Source organism: Cotesia typhae, unplaced genomic scaffold, assembly GCF_013202065.1.
Source record: "Cotesia typhae breed Kobodo isofemale line unplaced genomic scaffold, CoteBio_Ctyphae contig_37, whole genome shotgun sequence".
NCBI classification, from domain to species: domain Eukaryota; kingdom Metazoa; phylum Arthropoda; class Insecta; order Hymenoptera; family Braconidae; genus Cotesia; species Cotesia typhae.
Genome location: NW_027423745.1, coordinates 1,621 through 18,815, shown reverse-complemented (window position 1 = coordinate 18,815; position 17,195 = coordinate 1,621). Strand labels below are relative to the sequence as shown.

The 17,195-nt window shown below is 34.3% G+C and overlaps 1 protein-coding gene across 2 annotated transcripts; it reads right to left on the bottom strand.

The window, feature by feature from the left end:
- Window positions 1–15,595: 15,595 nt before the first annotated feature.
- On the bottom strand, window positions 15,596–16,606 carry LOC141526873 (uncharacterized). Of its 2 annotated transcripts, XR_012479088.1 has the most exons (3): window positions 16,578–16,606; window positions 15,818–16,402; window positions 15,596–15,630 (listed from the first exon to the last, which is right to left on the bottom strand). XR_012479088.1 is itself a non-coding variant. In XM_074242011.1 (2 exons), exons 1-2 carry the CDS (start codon window positions 16,597–16,599, stop codon window positions 16,029–16,031), a joined length of 396 nt encoding a protein of 131 aa, XP_074098112.1. In that variant the 5' UTR covers window positions 16,600–16,606; the 3' UTR covers window positions 15,795–16,028. The 2 variants fall into 2 exon arrangements, 1 of the variants encoding a protein (XP_074098112.1); XM_074242011.1 differs by lacking the exon at window positions 15,596–15,630 and having other exon boundaries at window positions 15,795–16,402.
- Window positions 16,607–17,195: the final 589 nt, after the last annotated feature.

Genomic DNA, 17,195 nt, shown 5'->3' with positions numbered 1-17,195 from the left:
TGTAACGCTGAATTAAAGCTAACCGGGTACTCTAAGACAGAGGAAAAATTTTTATTTTTATTTTTATTCGAAAAAATTTAATAAAAAAAAATAAAAAGGCCCAAGATTTAACCAGACCCACAGAAACGGAGAGTAAATTTTTAATTCTCATTTATTTTGCTGGGGATTATTTTCAAATACAAAAAAAAAAAAAAAAAAGGCTAAGATTCAACTGGAATCTTAATTGCTTAATAAAAGGAGTAAAGTGTAATGATGTGAATGCAAACTAATAACATTAAAGTAAAGTTATCCTTGAACTGCCGAAACACCTGTAGATTTTTTTGAAATGATTTCTTTGCTAAGAAAAAGGGAAACTAAAATATCAAAATTACTAAAACGTGAATGCCATTTCTTTTTCATATTTTCTTCGACATTTTACCTGTCAGTGAATAAAAAGAATATTTAAATTGAAATATCAAAATTATAAGGACTTGAATTCAATGTTTTGTTAATTTATCATTTGACATTTTACCTATCAATTAAGTGATAAATAATTTAAATTAAAATATCAAAATTATCAGGGCTTGGGTGCGATTACTACTTAATTTGATACTTGGGATTTTACCCGTCAATTCATTAGAAATTTATTTCAATTATAAGATCAAAATTATGAGAACATGAGTGCGATTTATTTTTAATTTATTATTCAGGATTTTAACAGTCAATTGATTGATAAACAACTTTAATTAAAATATCAAAATTATCAGGACCTGAGTTCAATTTTTTTTTTTTTAATTTATTATTTATTTACCTGTCAATTAATTAAAAAATAATTCTAATAAAAATATCAAAATTATTCGGACTTGAGTTCAATTTTTTTCTTAATTTATAATTTGACACTCTACCTGTTAATTCACTGATAGATAATTCTAATAAAAATATCAAAATTATTCGGACTTGAGTTCAATTTTTTTCTTAATTTATAATTTGACATTCTACCTGTTAATTCACTGATAGATAATTCTATTAAAAATATCAAAATTATTCGGACTTGAGTTCAATTTTTTTTTTTAATTTATCATTTGACATTTCGCTTGTTGATTAAGTGATTAATAATTTTAATAATAATATCAAAATTATCAGGACTCGAGAGCGATTTTTTTTTTAGTATATTTTTTTACATTTTACCTGTCAATTAACTGATAAATAATTTCAATTAAAATATCAAAATTATTCGGACTTGAGTTCAATTTTTTTTTTTAATTTATTAGTTGACATTTTACCTGTTAATTAACTGATAAATAATTTTAATAAAAATATCAAAATTATCAGGACTCGAGAGCGATTTTTTTCAATTCCTTATTTGACATTTTACCTGTCAATTAATTAAAAAATAATTTTAATTAAAATATCAAAATTATTGGGACTTGAGTTCAATGTTTGTTTTAATTTATTTTTGACATTTTACCTGACGATTAATTGAAAAATTATTTTACAGAATAATTCCCAGCAAAATAAATGAGAAATGAAAGTTTTCCATCCGTTTGGTTGGGTCCGGTTGAGTCTTGGGCAATTCCTTCTGTTTTCAAAAATTATTCCGAGCATAAGAAATAAGTAATAAAAATTTTCTATCTGTTCGTTTTGGTCCGGTTGAGTCTGGGGCCTATTTTCTTTTTTGAAATAATTTTGTCAATTAATAATTGATAATAAATTTTTTCAATCAGTTTTTATCGTCTTGTCAAGATTAGGCTGATTTTTGTTCAATAAATTTTTGTTTGTTATTGAAAAGAGAAAATAAATTTTTTTGCATTCTTCTATTCTTGGCTCTGGTCGAGTCTTGGGCATTTTTTCGTTTTTAAAAATAATTCCTAGCAAAATGAATGGGAAATAAAAGTTTTCGATCCGTTTGTTTGGGTCCGATTGAGTCTGGGGCCTATTAATTTTTTTTTAAGAATAATGTTGTTAATTAATAATTGATAATAAAATTTTTCAATCAGTTATTCGAAGTCTGTTTGAGATTGGGCCTTTCTTTTCAAGGAAAATTAATCTTGGTGATCAAGTAATAAAAAATTTCTATCCGTTTATTTGGGTCCTGCTGCGTCTTGGGTCTATTTTTTTTTTTCTTAATAATTTAGTTAATTAATATTTAGAAATAAAATTTTTCGATTTATCTTTTTCGGGTCCGGTCGAGTCTTGGGCAATTTTTTTGTTTCGAAAAATAATTCCCAACAAAAAAACAGGAATAAAAGTTTTCTTTCCGTTTGTTTGGGTCCAGTTAAGTCTGGGGCCTATTTTCTTTTTTAAAAAAAATTTTGTTGATTAAAAATTCATTATAAAACTTTTCAATTATTTTTCTTGCTCCAGTCGAGATCAGGCCCTTTTTCAAAGGAAAATAATTTTGCTGATTAAAAATAGAAAAACAAAGATTTTCAATTTATTTTATTTCGGGTCTGGTCGAGTCTAGGGCATTTTTATCGTTTTCAAAAATAATTTCCTGCAAAATAAATAAGTAATAAAAATTATTTATCCGTTTGTTTGGGTCCAGTTGAGTCTAGGGCCTCATTTGTTTTTTTAATTAGTTTTGATGATCAACAATAAAAAATAAAATTTTTGGATCATTTTTTCTGGGTCCGGTCGAAATTGAGCCTTTTATTATAAAGAAAGTTAATTATGATGATTAAAAATGAATAGTAAAATTTTTTTATTCATCTCCCTTTCGGTCTGATGGAGTCTTGGGCATTTTTTTCGTTTTTAAAGATAATTTCCAGCAAATTAAGTAAGTAATAAAAATTTTCTATCCGTTTGTTTGGGTCCGGTTGAGACTTGGGCCCATTTATTTTTTTATAATAATTTTGTTGATTGAAAATTAATAATAAAATTTTTCAATCATTTTTTCTTGCTCCAGTCGAGATTGGGCTCTTTTTTAAAGAAAAATAATTTTGCTGATTAAAAATAAAAAATAAAATTTTTTCATCCATCTCTTTTTGGATTCCAGTTGAATCTTAGCCTTTTTTTTTGTATTTGAAAATAATCCCCAGCAAAATAAATGAGAATTAAAAATTTACTCTCCGTTTCTGTGGGTCTGGTTAAATCTTGGGCCTTTTTATTTTTTTTTATTAAATTTTTTCGAATAAAAATAAAAATTAAAATTTTTCCTCTGTCTTAGAGTACCCGGTTAGCTTTAATTCAGCGTTACAACGCCTCCAATAATGCTGCGATACACGGACACACACTCATACATTAAGCCGTCCGCTTGCGACCTCATACATCCACTCATTCACACTTACGTACTCGGCTCATAGCGTCACAATCCCCTCTCATGCTCGGCTTTGTGTGAGCGAGTAAGCTGCTATTGCAGCATCTCACTCTCGCGTCTCCTCTACTTCCCCGCTCATTTTCATTTCTCGAATAGCGCGCTTCTGATTGGCTATCGTTTTTAATTCATAACTCAAATTCTATGGCCCAAAAAAATTTTTGGCTCAGGAACTTTCGATTCAGTATTTTTTTCTCTATCGACCCCAACAATTACTCCCGCCACTTCAGAGACACCCTGTATAATTTTTTGGGGGCCTGTTAAACTATGTTAACATAGTAGCTGGATAGTTTCAACGGTCCTATTATCTTACCAGACGCATTCAAAGTGAGCAGTAGTCGGGAGAGCAAGGATCGTATACAGTGACTAGTGCGAATAAAACAGAGCGCTGAGTCTATTGCGGCCCTTCACTGCCCATCTACGGATAGTAATTTCAAATTATGCAATTTTCTTTTTTTTTTAATAAAGAAATTTCATTTAATAAATTTTTACAGTTTGAATAACAAATTGCTAAAACAATACTCAGTAAAATTTATCTAATACAAAGTCAATCATCTCGAAAATGTAATAATTTAATTTATATTATTTTTTATTTTTAAAAAAATTATTATATTCAATGCAATTGAAATTATAAAATCAATGAATCAGAGTCAATCAAATTCTATTGTTTATATTTATGAATGACACATTTTTCTTAAGATAAGAAATTTACAGAGAAATTCATTTATTTTAATTCAATCATTAACCTTTTTTATTATTTTCATTGTTATCGTCAATATGTCTATATTCCTCATCACTATTGTTCCTTTCGATGGATTGAATATTATACGTCTTCAATATTGTCTTCTTCATCTGTTTCTGTTTCTGCAATAGTAAAAAAATGAAGTTAATTTAATTACAAACAGTTCCAAATTAACGCACAATAATTTAACATAATTATCAAATACCTGGAACTGTTTTTAGTGATTCCCTGACATAATTCGCTGACATAATAACAATGAACAAAAATTAATATTTATGTTTATTAATCTGTAGACAGTATCTGATGTGAACGAAGCTTTTAATCGAAAAAAGTTGCGAAATTTCTGCAAAATTTCAAAGGAGAGATCTCTTTACCAGCTGAAGAAGACCGTCCCAACATCATTAGAGAAAACAACAGCAGTCTTATAGGAGGACACAAATGAGTCCTTCAAACTTACTAGACAATCTAGGAGAAATTTTATTGGCCCGCTATGAAGGAACAAATTTATCAGAATGTCAGTCACTGCGATAATTGCCAGGAAAAGACGCTGACTCGTATAAAAACTAAACAACCCATGGTCATTAACGGATACACCATATGATGCTTTTGACAAGATCTCGATTGACACCATGGGACCTCTCCCAATGACTCCTGGAGGAAATGTTCATATTCTTGACACACAGGACAACTTCACGAAATATTGTGCAGAAATTATAGTACCTGACATCCGAACTTAAACCATAGCAGATGCCTTGATAAGCCAATATATCTGCCTCTGCGGATGTCCAAGAACCATTTTGTCTGACAGAGGAACCTTTTTCACTAGCAAACTGTTAGCAAAAATGGCAGATATTTTGAAAATCAAAAGAGTAACGACCTCTGGTTACTACGCTCAAAGGAATGGTTGCCTTGAGAGAAGTCATCAGACTCTGGTAGAGTATCGACGAGTCTTCATAGAATCCTTCTCGGATAGGGATGAATATCTCTACCCATGGCGATGTTCAATTACAATTCATCAGTATATTCGGACACAATATTCACTCCTTACAAACTGGTGTTCGGCAAAAAAGCTAGAGCTCCTACTGAATTTCCTGATTACAAAAAGATTGAAACGTACCCAGGTTACCTGGTGGACCTGATAAATCGCATGCGCATTACTAAAGGAATCGCTCGAGACTCCTTGATTGAAGCAAAACGTCGATCAAAACAACGCTTCGGCGAAAAATTGAACCCAATCGATTTCTAAGTAGGAGACTTTGCTTACGCCTTGAATCAGACCCGAAAAAAAAGCTAGACGGTTATTACCGTGGACCCTATGAAATGGTTGGAGGGGACGGTAAAAGTACCATTAAACATCCAAGCAAGTTATAATTAGCAATCGATTAATAACTCTTCTTTTGTTGTAGTTTCCTGATTGAGCCGAACTACACTACTGGAAAAAATTAAGGGATCAAAAAAAAATTCCAAATTTTTTGGTAGTTTTCAACAGGCCGTAACTTTGAGAGAAATGGTCGTACAGGAAATAAAAAAAAAGGAAATTGTAGCTCCAAGTGTCTAGTTTTTGGATTAGAACTTCAAAATTTTGTAGCCTCCGCGGTTTCTGAGTAATCGTAGAAAAACCAGCAACAAAAAAATTCTCAAAATTTTTTTAGGTTTTTTTTTTGGTCTACGGGCGTGGAAAAAATTTTTTTAGCTTAACCACCATAAGAATCGGATACTTTGTTCATTTAGCTTTAATTTCTTTTTTAAACACCCTGATACGTCCACTCCTCGCTGAGATATCGGTCTTCAAATGGAAAAGGATCTTTTTGTCTTTGATTATCGATATCTCAGCAACCAATGATCGCACAGAAAATTAAAGGTGGGTTTCAAGAACGTGAATGAATTCCCATTAACGACTGTCCATTGTTTTTCGAAAAAAATTTTTCTTTCCGTCACATGAATTTGAAAATGCAACAAAAAAAGGGCTTTTAGTGGTTTTTTGGAAAATCAAGCGCTGGATCGAAAATATTGAGGAAACCACTAATGTTAAGTGTGCCTTTTACAGTTCAATATGTCCACAAAAACCCTACAAAGAATCAAATTAATCCAGCCAGCCGTTTTTTTGTTTCACTTGATCGAATTTTTGAAAAAATTAAAGGATCACGTTTTTTGCTCTGAAAAGCTCATAATTTTTAATAATGAGAAAAAAAAATGTTTTTTTCGAGCTTTTTCCACATTTTCGATCCAAAAAGTGCTTAAATTTTCAAAAAAAAAAAAATTCAAAAAAAAAAATTTTTCAAAAAAAAATTTTTCGAAAAAAAAATTAAAAAAAAATTTTTTTGGAAAAATTTTTTAACAAGTTAAGGAAACTCAAAAAACCATCGCCCAATGATTTTTATCACCTTTCCACCGCTGCATTCATTGATTCTACTGATCTCTTTTTAATTAAATTAATAAAAAAAGTTAATACCCCCAATCGAATTTCGATTTTTTTCATACGCTTTTCGGAGTTTTTTTTTTCTTTTCTTTTTGTGAATCCTTAGCAAATCGCTTCATTCAACAGTTTTTTTCAAAACTAATCCCTCTGCGCTAAAAAAAATTTTTTTTAATTTTTTGGTCAAAATTGTAAATTTCTGACTTTTGATTCTGAATCATGGTTAGACGACATTTATCGGAGGTGGAAGTCGCTCGGTTAGTGACTCTTATCGACGAAGGTTACACTCAACATGCAGTTGCTATCCGGCTGGGTGTAAGTCAATCTGTCGTATCTCGAGCTTATACCAGATACCAAGAGACGAATCAATATCATCGTCGCCCCGGACAAGGTCGCCATCGAGTCACTAATGCCCGCGATGATCGAACAATTGTTACAGAAGTTCGACGACAACCTTTCGTCAATGCGAATATTGTCGCTCGAAACTTCCCCAATCGCAGACAACAGCAACAACAACAGCAACAGCGACGACGGCATCAAGTGCGAAACATTTGCTCTCGAACAATCATCAACCGTCTTCGTGAAACTGGGTTACACGCACGACATCCTAATCGTGTACCCCTGTTGACAGCAAGACATCGTCGAGCTCGTTTAGCGTATGCTTACGATCATCGAAATTGGAACTTGAGGGAATGGACAAATGTTTTATTCACTGATGAGTCTCGTTTTAATCTGTATGGCAACGATCGACGTCCTCTCGTTTGGCGCCGTCGTGGAGAACGTTTTCGCCAGAACTTTGTCCGTCCAGTCGTTGCCTACGGCGGTGGATCAGTTATGGTGTGGGGCGGCGTTTCACGAAATTGGAGAACACCTTTGGTAATTGTACGCGAAAATTTGACAGCTAGACGTTACATCGACCAAATTTTAAGGCCCATTGTTCTGCGCAGACGACAACATCTGAGGTCGTTCATATTGATGCAAGATAATGCACGTCCACACACAGCCAACATTACCCGGCGCTTCTTTGAGCGGCATGACATCACATTGTTGCGACACCCAGCAATGAGTCCAGATCTCAACCCCATAGAGCACGTTTGGGACATAATGGGCCGTCGGTTGCGCAGAGAGTATCCAAATTTGCAGAACTTAGCTGCTTTGGAGCGCGCGCTTCAGCACATTTGGAATACCATTCCGCAGCCTCAAATTACCGTCTGCATAAACATGGCTGAACGTTTGAGAGCCGTTATTGAAAACAGGGGTGGTAATACCCGGTATTGAACCAACAAAAACCTTCAGAGAATGAGTTTGGAGTCATTAAATACGGTGGAACTGACGAGCCACCGGGTCTCAATTCTCCTGAAATACCTTACACACACACACACACACACACACACACACACACACACACACACACACACGCGCGCGCGCGCGCGCGCGCGCGCGTAAATCCGACCGCGCGACCTCCACGTGGTACGCTTTGGATAACGCTAATGCCGGCGGTAATTGTTTTCTTAAACTTTTCAAGAGAAAAAATTTCAAAAAAAAATTTTTTTTTTTTTCAATTTAAGCACTTTCTGGAACAAAAATGTGGAAAAAGCTCGAAAAAACAATTTTTTTTCTCATTTTTAAAAATTATGAGCTTTTCAGAGCAAAAAACGTGATCCTTTAATTTTTTCAAAAATTCGATCAAGTGAAACAAAAAATCGGCTGGCTGGATTAATTTGATTCTTTGTAGTGTTTTTGTGGACATATTGAACTGTAAAAGGCACACTTAACATTAGTGGTTTCCTCAATATTTTCGATCCAGCGCTTGATTTTCCAAAAAACCACTAAAAGCCCTTTTTTTGTTGCATTTTCAAATTCATGTGACGGAAAGAAAAAAATTTTTTTCGAAAAAACAATGGACAGTCGTTAAGGGAAATTCATTCAAGTTCTTGATACCCACCTTTAACTTTCTGTGCGATCATTGGTTGCTGAGATATCGATAATCAACGACAAAAAGATCCTTTTCCATTTGAAGACCGATATCTCAGCGAGGAGTGGACGTATCAGGGTGTTTAAAAAAAGAAATTAAAGCTTAATGAACACAGTATCCGATCCTTATGGTGGTTAAGCTAAAAAAATTTTTTCCACGCCCGTAGACCAAAAAAAAGAACTAAAAAAATTTTGAGAATTTTTTTGTTGCTGGTTTTTCTACGATTACTCAGAAACCGCGGAGGCTACAAAATTTTGAAGTTCTAATCGAAAAACTAGACACTTGGAGCTACAATTTCCTTTTTTTTTATTTCCTGTACGACCATTTCTCTCAAAGTTACGGCCTGTTGAAAACTGCCGAAAAATTTGGAATTTTTTTTTGATCCCTTAATTTTTTCCAGTAGTGTACATTCGAAAAAAAATGTGGATCCAAATCTTCCTATACATCCTGTACCCAATGTACGTCAACTTAACATCTGAGGGTCTGTTTCTATGGCCTTCCAAGGAGAACCCTGGCATCGTTTTCAATGAGATCACCAACGTCCATATCACAGAAAGGAAATGGAGGATAATTTCGGCAATAGACTGATCCTCATTCAACCTTGGCATTCAATTATGCCAGCCTCGGATCTCGACTCCACGCAAAAATGCCTCTCATTTTTCACAAAAAGGGAATGTGCATTGCTTCTCAGGTGAGAGAGTCTCCAGACATTCGAAAGAAAGACAAAATCTAGTCAGTCGGCTACAACAATTACTCTCTGAAACTCTACCTATTACAGAAGCAGACATCCGTACTCGAAGAACACCTTGGTTCAGTTTTGTAGGAAAAATTGCCCGTAAGGCATTCGGTGTCATGGACTACGACGATTTCGAACATTTTTCTAAAGAAATAGAAAGATTATACAATGACCAAAGGGGAATTACAGCCCTAATTAACAATTCGACACACGTCATAGAATGAAAAGTCAATTTAATATATTCCGAAGAAGATGACACTTGATACCAAGTGTACTCCTCAATAGGGCAATTGAACAAGTACTGCCAAGTTTAATCCGCTACCCCCAAAAGCCGTAATCGCGATTGAAGAATCACAAAAAGGTAATATACCCGCAGGAATCTTGTCGCCAGAACAACTGGTCACGGCAATGAGGGACATCTGCAGACAATACTCGGAGCTCAACCCACCACAACCAGCGGAACTCACAAATGTGCATGCACTGAACGCAGTGACAGAAACAAAAACCGGGAAAACAAAGGAAAAATTCTTAATAACCATCTCTCTACCTATGTTTAATCCAACAACCTTTAAAATACTACAAATAGAACGTATGCCCATGCGACAAGTCATCGATGGGGTAACAAGGAGCATGGTCATCCGATCAAAGAAGCAATACTTAGCAATTGACGCGCTAAAGGATCAATACTATCGGACAGGCAAAGAAGACATCAAAAACTGTCGACAAATAAGAACCAACCTCGCCTGCAAATCTGACGAACCAATCCAAAAGGTGGATAAAAGTGATTGATGCGGTTTGTTGCTGTACTTAGAGCCCGGCCTGGTAGCACCAAACACCTACAACGTCAGCGTATTCCCAAAATGCTCAACAACCATCAATAAATTCCATTAGCCCAACATATGGGCCTACTCCTTATGTAAAACGGAAACATTCACTCTGAAGTGCGATTCTTCTATTCATCTGGAAATACGACTGAACGGAACGGGGACTTTTTTAATCAAGTCAGGATGTACGCTCGGAAACGAGCGTTTCACCATCAAGAGCACGGATAAAGATGTAAAACCAACAGAAAATTCCCCCTTTCCTATGTTCAAAATAAGCCAACTAGCCAACAATTTAAGCGAAAAACCAGAACCTCCACATCCGTTCACAAAAATCACATTAGGACCGATGGCCGAAAATACACTTTACTCACCTTGGGGAGACAGTCTCGGAGGGCCACGGAATAGACTAATCAACGTTGGTCTTGATCACGAGGAAAAATCTCAGCATCGTTACATAACTTTGATGAACACGGAAGCTCTCAACTCTATTTGGATATTTGTCAGTGCAGTTGAGGAGTACCATTACCGGATCAGCTGTTTCAAGATATTATGGAAACACCGCCCATGTTACTACCGAAAAACAAAACAAACCCCGAAGATCACCCCGCAAAACAATGAAGCCTTCGAAATGGAAGAAGAAAATTCCCCGAACAGAAACCCTCAAAACGTGCTAACTGAAACCAAGACTGCTGACACCAAGGAACGTGGTGTAACAAAAGCAACTTAAACCCCGCAAGCGGGCACAACACAAGCTCCTCGTCTAGGTGTCCGACTACTGAACTATGAATCGAACCTCAAATATAAAAAGTAACGAAAAAACAAGAAAAAAAAGGGAAAAAAACAAAGGAGAGAGTCGAGAATTAAGTTTCTCCTAGTTTATCGAGGTATGAATATTGACAACAACTTAGTTCAAAAGACTCGACAACTAACTCCAAATGATACATCTCAAGAAATTTTAATTAATGGTTTACTATTTTTTTTTCTTTTTATATATATATATATATATATATATATATATATATATATATATATATATATATATATATATATATATATGATGGGTTTTTCTTCACGGTGCTGGCGTCGACAAAGCCGGGGAGTTCCACCTAAATGTTGGCTTACCTGGTTCGTAGCTTGTTGGGCGCCAGGAACTTTACGTTCCGCGGTTCGAATTCAGCAATTGATCGTCGTCGGGCGGCAGGTCAACGTCGAAGAGATCCTAAATTTTGTAGAGCGAGTGTAGAAATCGAGGCGGAATATTTTTGCCACCAGAGAATAGAAAAATAGAGACAGCTCAAAGAAACAAGTAATGCGCAGGGACTATTCAATAAAAAAAGAATCTGAATATGATCGAAATTACAAATAATGAGTTATTCTTGATTCGTTTAACAAACAAAATTCCGAATTAAGGAAATTAATTGCATTCGCTTTATTATCGCGAACAACAAATAAAAAAAACTAACAACAAAAAAAAACCAAAAAAAATAATCGTTTCGCGTATCGTATCGTAACAACAAATGTCGAATTTCTCAACAAAACATATTAAATGTCGCCGCTTCGTATTAACCAATTCAAAAAAAAAAAAAATTAACAAAGAGAAAGAAAAAAAAATGTTCTAGTTCGCGTTTATTTTCCTAACAACAAAAATTTCGACTTCATCAATATAATTAATTATCGTCACTTTGTTCGTAACAAATAAATTTGAGTTTTCAAAAAAAATATAATTGTCGTAGCCTTCCTTTCGTAATAATAAATTTTTACATTTTAAATAAACTTAACAACAAACAAAAAAATTATACGGTTCGTACTTCTTCCTAGCAACAAATTTCGAGTTTTTAAAAAAAAAATCGAATTATCGCCACTGCTCTTCGTAACAGCCGAATTTTTAATTTATCAATAGCATCGATTTGTCGGATATTGATTATTGGTGTCACAATCGATCGATCAATTATCCGCCGCAGTGGGTAAGTGAACCGTCGGTAACTGTTGTTACCCGGCGGGCAATATACGGGACAAAGCTCGAGGTATAGTTCCTAGTTACGCACTTAGATGGCCCTTGATTCGAGCCAATTTTATTCGGCATGCAGTCTTAAACTTTGATCAAATAAATTGACACTGTACACAACATTCCTTTACACCGGATTAAAATATTTTTGGCACCGGATACCTGGCTGACGTCACCCCGAAGCCGAAATTCAACAACGCAATTGCTGAATTTCGGTGAAATTCTACCTTTTGAACTTAATAACAAAATTCGTAATTATCTGATTTTTCGATACAATAAAAAAAAAAATTAATTAGCTGCAAATCATAACTCTCTACTTAATCGTGGACCGCGGTGAAGTCACCCAGGTGTATAATAACTGCGACCGCACTTACCCCAGTCCAATCGACTTCTCGGTGAAGGTGTGAATCCAGGCAGAAGGTCACAGCGTTGCTGACGGCGGCAGAGGTTCTCGGCGATGGCCTCCCGGAATTTCCGTTGTTAAAATGACCAAACGTGTGTCGAATTCTCGACTTTTGTCGGTTGACAATTACAATAATTCCCGAGAGAATTTCTAACTTCGACTCGATCAACTCACACAATTAACAAAATCGTCAATTCAATCAATGCACCAAGGAGCGGCCGAACCTTGTACAGAAAAAATACTTAATCGTGTAATCCTTTTTCGGATCGTGCCAATAAATTGACAACGGTTCGACAGTGGCCTTTCGGGGTCCGGATCCGAATTTCACAATTAATAATCACCAATCGATTCGATTTTTCTTTTTAATCGTGATAACAAAATTAACAATGTTCAACAGTCGTTTCGGTATCTCGCCCAGAATTACTGGCTTTTCCGTATTTCACCAACATGTGGTTTTTCGGTAGCGCAGCTACCAAGCTGCGCGTCCTATCAGCAGTCGTTGGATAAATTTCCATCGTCGATGGTTGGTCGATATTCAATTCAGTTCGGCATTCGGCGTTCAGGTGGAGCCCTGGTGTGCTCCCGGTGATTCAACGTCCTGTCATTGGTCAATTCTGATTCCATTACGGTTTCGGGTTTCCCTCGTTGATCGTTGTCGCTTCCAGATGTCTCCTCGGTCGTTGATTGCGAACTGAACTGCGGGTTCGCTCGGTCGCTTTTGTCATTCGCTCTCTCTATCACACACATTCTTAATTACATAGTAAATTTATTTCGGACGCATCCATCCATACTCATTTTGATAAGTTGGCAGGGTTCGGCTTAATTTTTTTTTTTAATTACCTCGAGCTTCGCCTTCTGACCGCAAACCACGTAGGGCGACACAGGCGCGTCGAATCTCCGCATTCCGTCAGCTTGGCCAACATTCTAGACTAATGACTACTTAAAAACATAATCTCGAATATGAAATTTTAGTGGGAAAATTTTCCCATGTCACAACACCTCCCCCCAGACGTCGACTGGGAGCCACATAGGTCGCAGAAACGGTGCCATTCGTCCCTTCACCTGAATATAGGGGTAGGATGCAACATAAATGAGAGCAAATGTACAAGAACGAACATTTATTAGAAAATTACATTAATCTTACTCCTCTCGGCGGCACGTTCACTTTATGACGTCACGCGGCGGTGACGCAAACTTCTACGCAATGGCGTATAGAAGGCACACAAAATATAATGTGATAATACATCCAATAAACTACCAAAACAGACTATGATTAATAGGGTGATTCAAAAAAAAAGAATATTTTTTTTTTCGTTTGGTACTCTTAAAAATAGGTTCCTAGACACCTCTAAGAAAGCCTCTCCAAGCATGAGTTCTTAATTGTAACGGGAAGGTCCTCCTTCTTACAGTTTTCTATTTTTTCTTATTATCAGATAGAAAAATTTATATCTCGCTTCCAACTACTTGAAAAAATATCTTGTTCCTTAGATTTTGTAGGAAATTGAATGCTCTACAAAAAAGGTCTCTTACGATTTTTTCGTAAACCCAACTGTTTAAAAGATATTAACGGTTAAAGTTTGATTATTTTTGGGAAAATTTTTTTATTTCTTATGAATTTTATAACTCAATGAAAAAAATCATTATGAATGATGAAACTCATAGTTTTGTAGGAAATTTACTGCTCTATAAAAATGGTCTCTTATGATTTTTCGATCAAGTTGAGCGTTTACGAGATATTCATCGTCAAACATCAATGCATATCAATTTTTCTAGTTTTTGATCAATAATTCGAAAAATTTCAATTTATTCTGTGAGTTTCAAGGAAATTTAGACAAATTTGAGTTTCTATGAATAGAAATATGTTATGAACTATTTTTTTAATTAGTTTTTTTAGTCTTGGACATGTTTGATTACATTCAAACAAAAAATTAGTGCATTTTTTTAAAATATATAATTCAACTTAGTGTGTTTCACTTTTTTATCGAAGAATTTATTTATTTAATTATCAACTGCCATATAATTTTCAATATTTTCAACATAACGGTACACTTTTACTGTAAATAATTTCCTCTATTGCAGTTTGGGTAGTTTTTTCGATGTTCTTTGATAATTTGCAATAAGTATTGGAATTGCTCTTCATTTTTTGTCAAGCATTGATTATACTCACTAACTAATGCAACAGCTCGTTCTGCTGAATCATTAACAACTTTCAATTGGTTAAAGTATTCTTTATTTTCAATGTAACTGTCATTAGTAGGCCACGATTCAATATCTTTATCAAGGAAGTCATATGGTAAATCAAAGATTTTAAAGAGATTTAAAGACTTTTTAGAAACAAAGTCACTCAGACTTTTTTGCGTTAATGAATTCAAATCGTTTTTATCAATTATAAATTTTTAGCTTTAGAATCTGTACCGTTACGAGTATTAACAGCTCCAACAATATTTTTTTACTTCCAATGAAACGGTATCGTCAAATAATGATAAAATGGCAAGTTCATCACTTAAATACCATAAATGCAAAATCATTTTTTCACAATTTGCTGAAGAAATCAATGAATTGATATTTTTGTACTCGAATAAATTTTTCAAAAACTGCAAGTCATGATTAGCAGCAGTTGTTGCAGAAGTTGATGAAAACCAAGCTTTTAAATACAGTGTAACTATAAATATACAAATTTGCCGAAGACCGTCCAGTTCTTTATTAGAAAGTTTAAATTCATTTCTGAATAGAAACATTTTTAAACTGTAAATTGCCTTCGCCATCCACCTAGCATGATGAATTGCACCAGGACGTTTGAAAAAATTTCTTCTTGAGGCATTTCTCCAAGGAAAATCAACGACAATTCCAACAATTCTTTATAGTCATCTCGGGGTTGTAGTAACTATCAAAAACAATTAAAAATTTGTCAGAAACAAGAAAATTTTTTTCTTAAAATCGCAGTTAAATCATACCTGTAAGGATTGTGCAATTAAACTAGATATTTCATTTTTTTATCCAAAATGATATCAGCAACAACAGTATCTTCAATTCCAGATTTATAATTAGTTTTATTTATTTCATCCCATGATTTTTTAAATCTTCCGAACATTGGTACGTTTGGCCCAGATGACACAGGCCAATATACTTCAAATGCACTTCTCAATATGATCTCAAAAATGTGATGACGACATGGTAACCAGATTAACTCTCTTCCCAAAGTCTTTTCAATTGCCTTACATGTACCGTTATGAATTCCTGTATAAAGAAAATAGATAACTATCGTTAAATTTAATATTTTCAACAAATTGTAGATTATATTTAAAATCCAAATGAGTAAATAATTCTCAATAATTTCAAAAGTGAAATTCAGTAAGCAATAAAAATTAAACTAGAACGTTAATAATTAAATATTTTTTAGATTAAATTATCATTGATAAGTTACCTGTATTAACTGCCGTCGTGTCAAAACACATCGCCTTAACATAATTAGTAATACCCCATTCACTCAATGTCGATAAAATGGCTGATGTTTGATTGTCTGCCGTCCCAGAATTCATTTTTGGAACCCCAAGTAATTGTTCGGTACCAAATGCAGTTAAAATAACTGGCAGCCGTTCCACAGATTTTGATCCAACAAGGTCATTCAGCATTTTTCAGTCCCAATGCACAACGTATTTATCGTGTGTCTTAAAGTTGTCATTAAGTCCTTTAGCAATGTCTTCTCTTTGAAGCATACGAGCTCGTTGAATTGAACTATAACTGAGCGTTGTATCTTCAATTTTAATACCTACTGCTAGTAAAACCGGAGCAATAATAAACATCGCATTTCTACTGCTGACATTAGCTCGGTCGAGTCCAAAAATGACTTCAGGAGTTAAGACATCAAGTTTTGCTCGTTTTGTCGGAATTGGAGGTTCATACTCTGAATCAGATCCAAAATTTGTAACTCCACTTAATGTATACGTAGAGAACGACTCTGATTTTTCACTTGGAACAATCGCATGACTGGTAGACGGTTGATCTAAGTCTGGAATAAGATCTTTTTATAAATTAAACGAAGAAAATGTATAGAATTTATTCATTTTGATGACAAATAATTAAGAAAGGACTCCAAAAATTGTCTAGTCAAATGTCATCTAGTCATCTATGAAAAGTTACACTACTACCTGACTTTATAATAATTAAATATCTCAGATACTTACTACTCTCATCTATTCCCATCATAGTTGTGGTTAAGTTTGATACAGGTAAATTATTAGAAAGAATTTCTTTATGGGTACCGAATTTTTGATCCAAATACAACTTTCTAATATTATCATCAAGCACTTTTAAAGATTTTTCGCTCACAATGTCGAATAATTGTTCAAGATCAGTCTGAAATTTCATTTCCTTTTGGTTTTGCGCTGAATTCTTTTTATCGAAATTTTTTTGTAATTTTAACCATTGACTGTGATAGCGAAGAAATTTTTTGACTGCATTAGGAGCTCCACTAGTTGGAATCTGATTTTTTCTCCACAGTTCAATAACTTGGTCAACTGAATTTTTAGCACTTTGTTTGATTGAATACTTTAAAATTTTAAGTTGGTAGAAAAACACACGCATAACCTCTTTCACTTTTGGTAACTTACGTTCCGAAATTCTTTGTAGAGGTATTCCGATAAAACGTATTTCTTTATTCATTGTAGGTTAATTGATGATAAATAAATTTATGTGATGATTATGAGACTTATTTAAAATGAATTATTTTATTACGTATTCAAGATGATCAGTTTTAGGAACACTGAAAATACGGTATTAAATGGGTAGATACTGAAGATAGT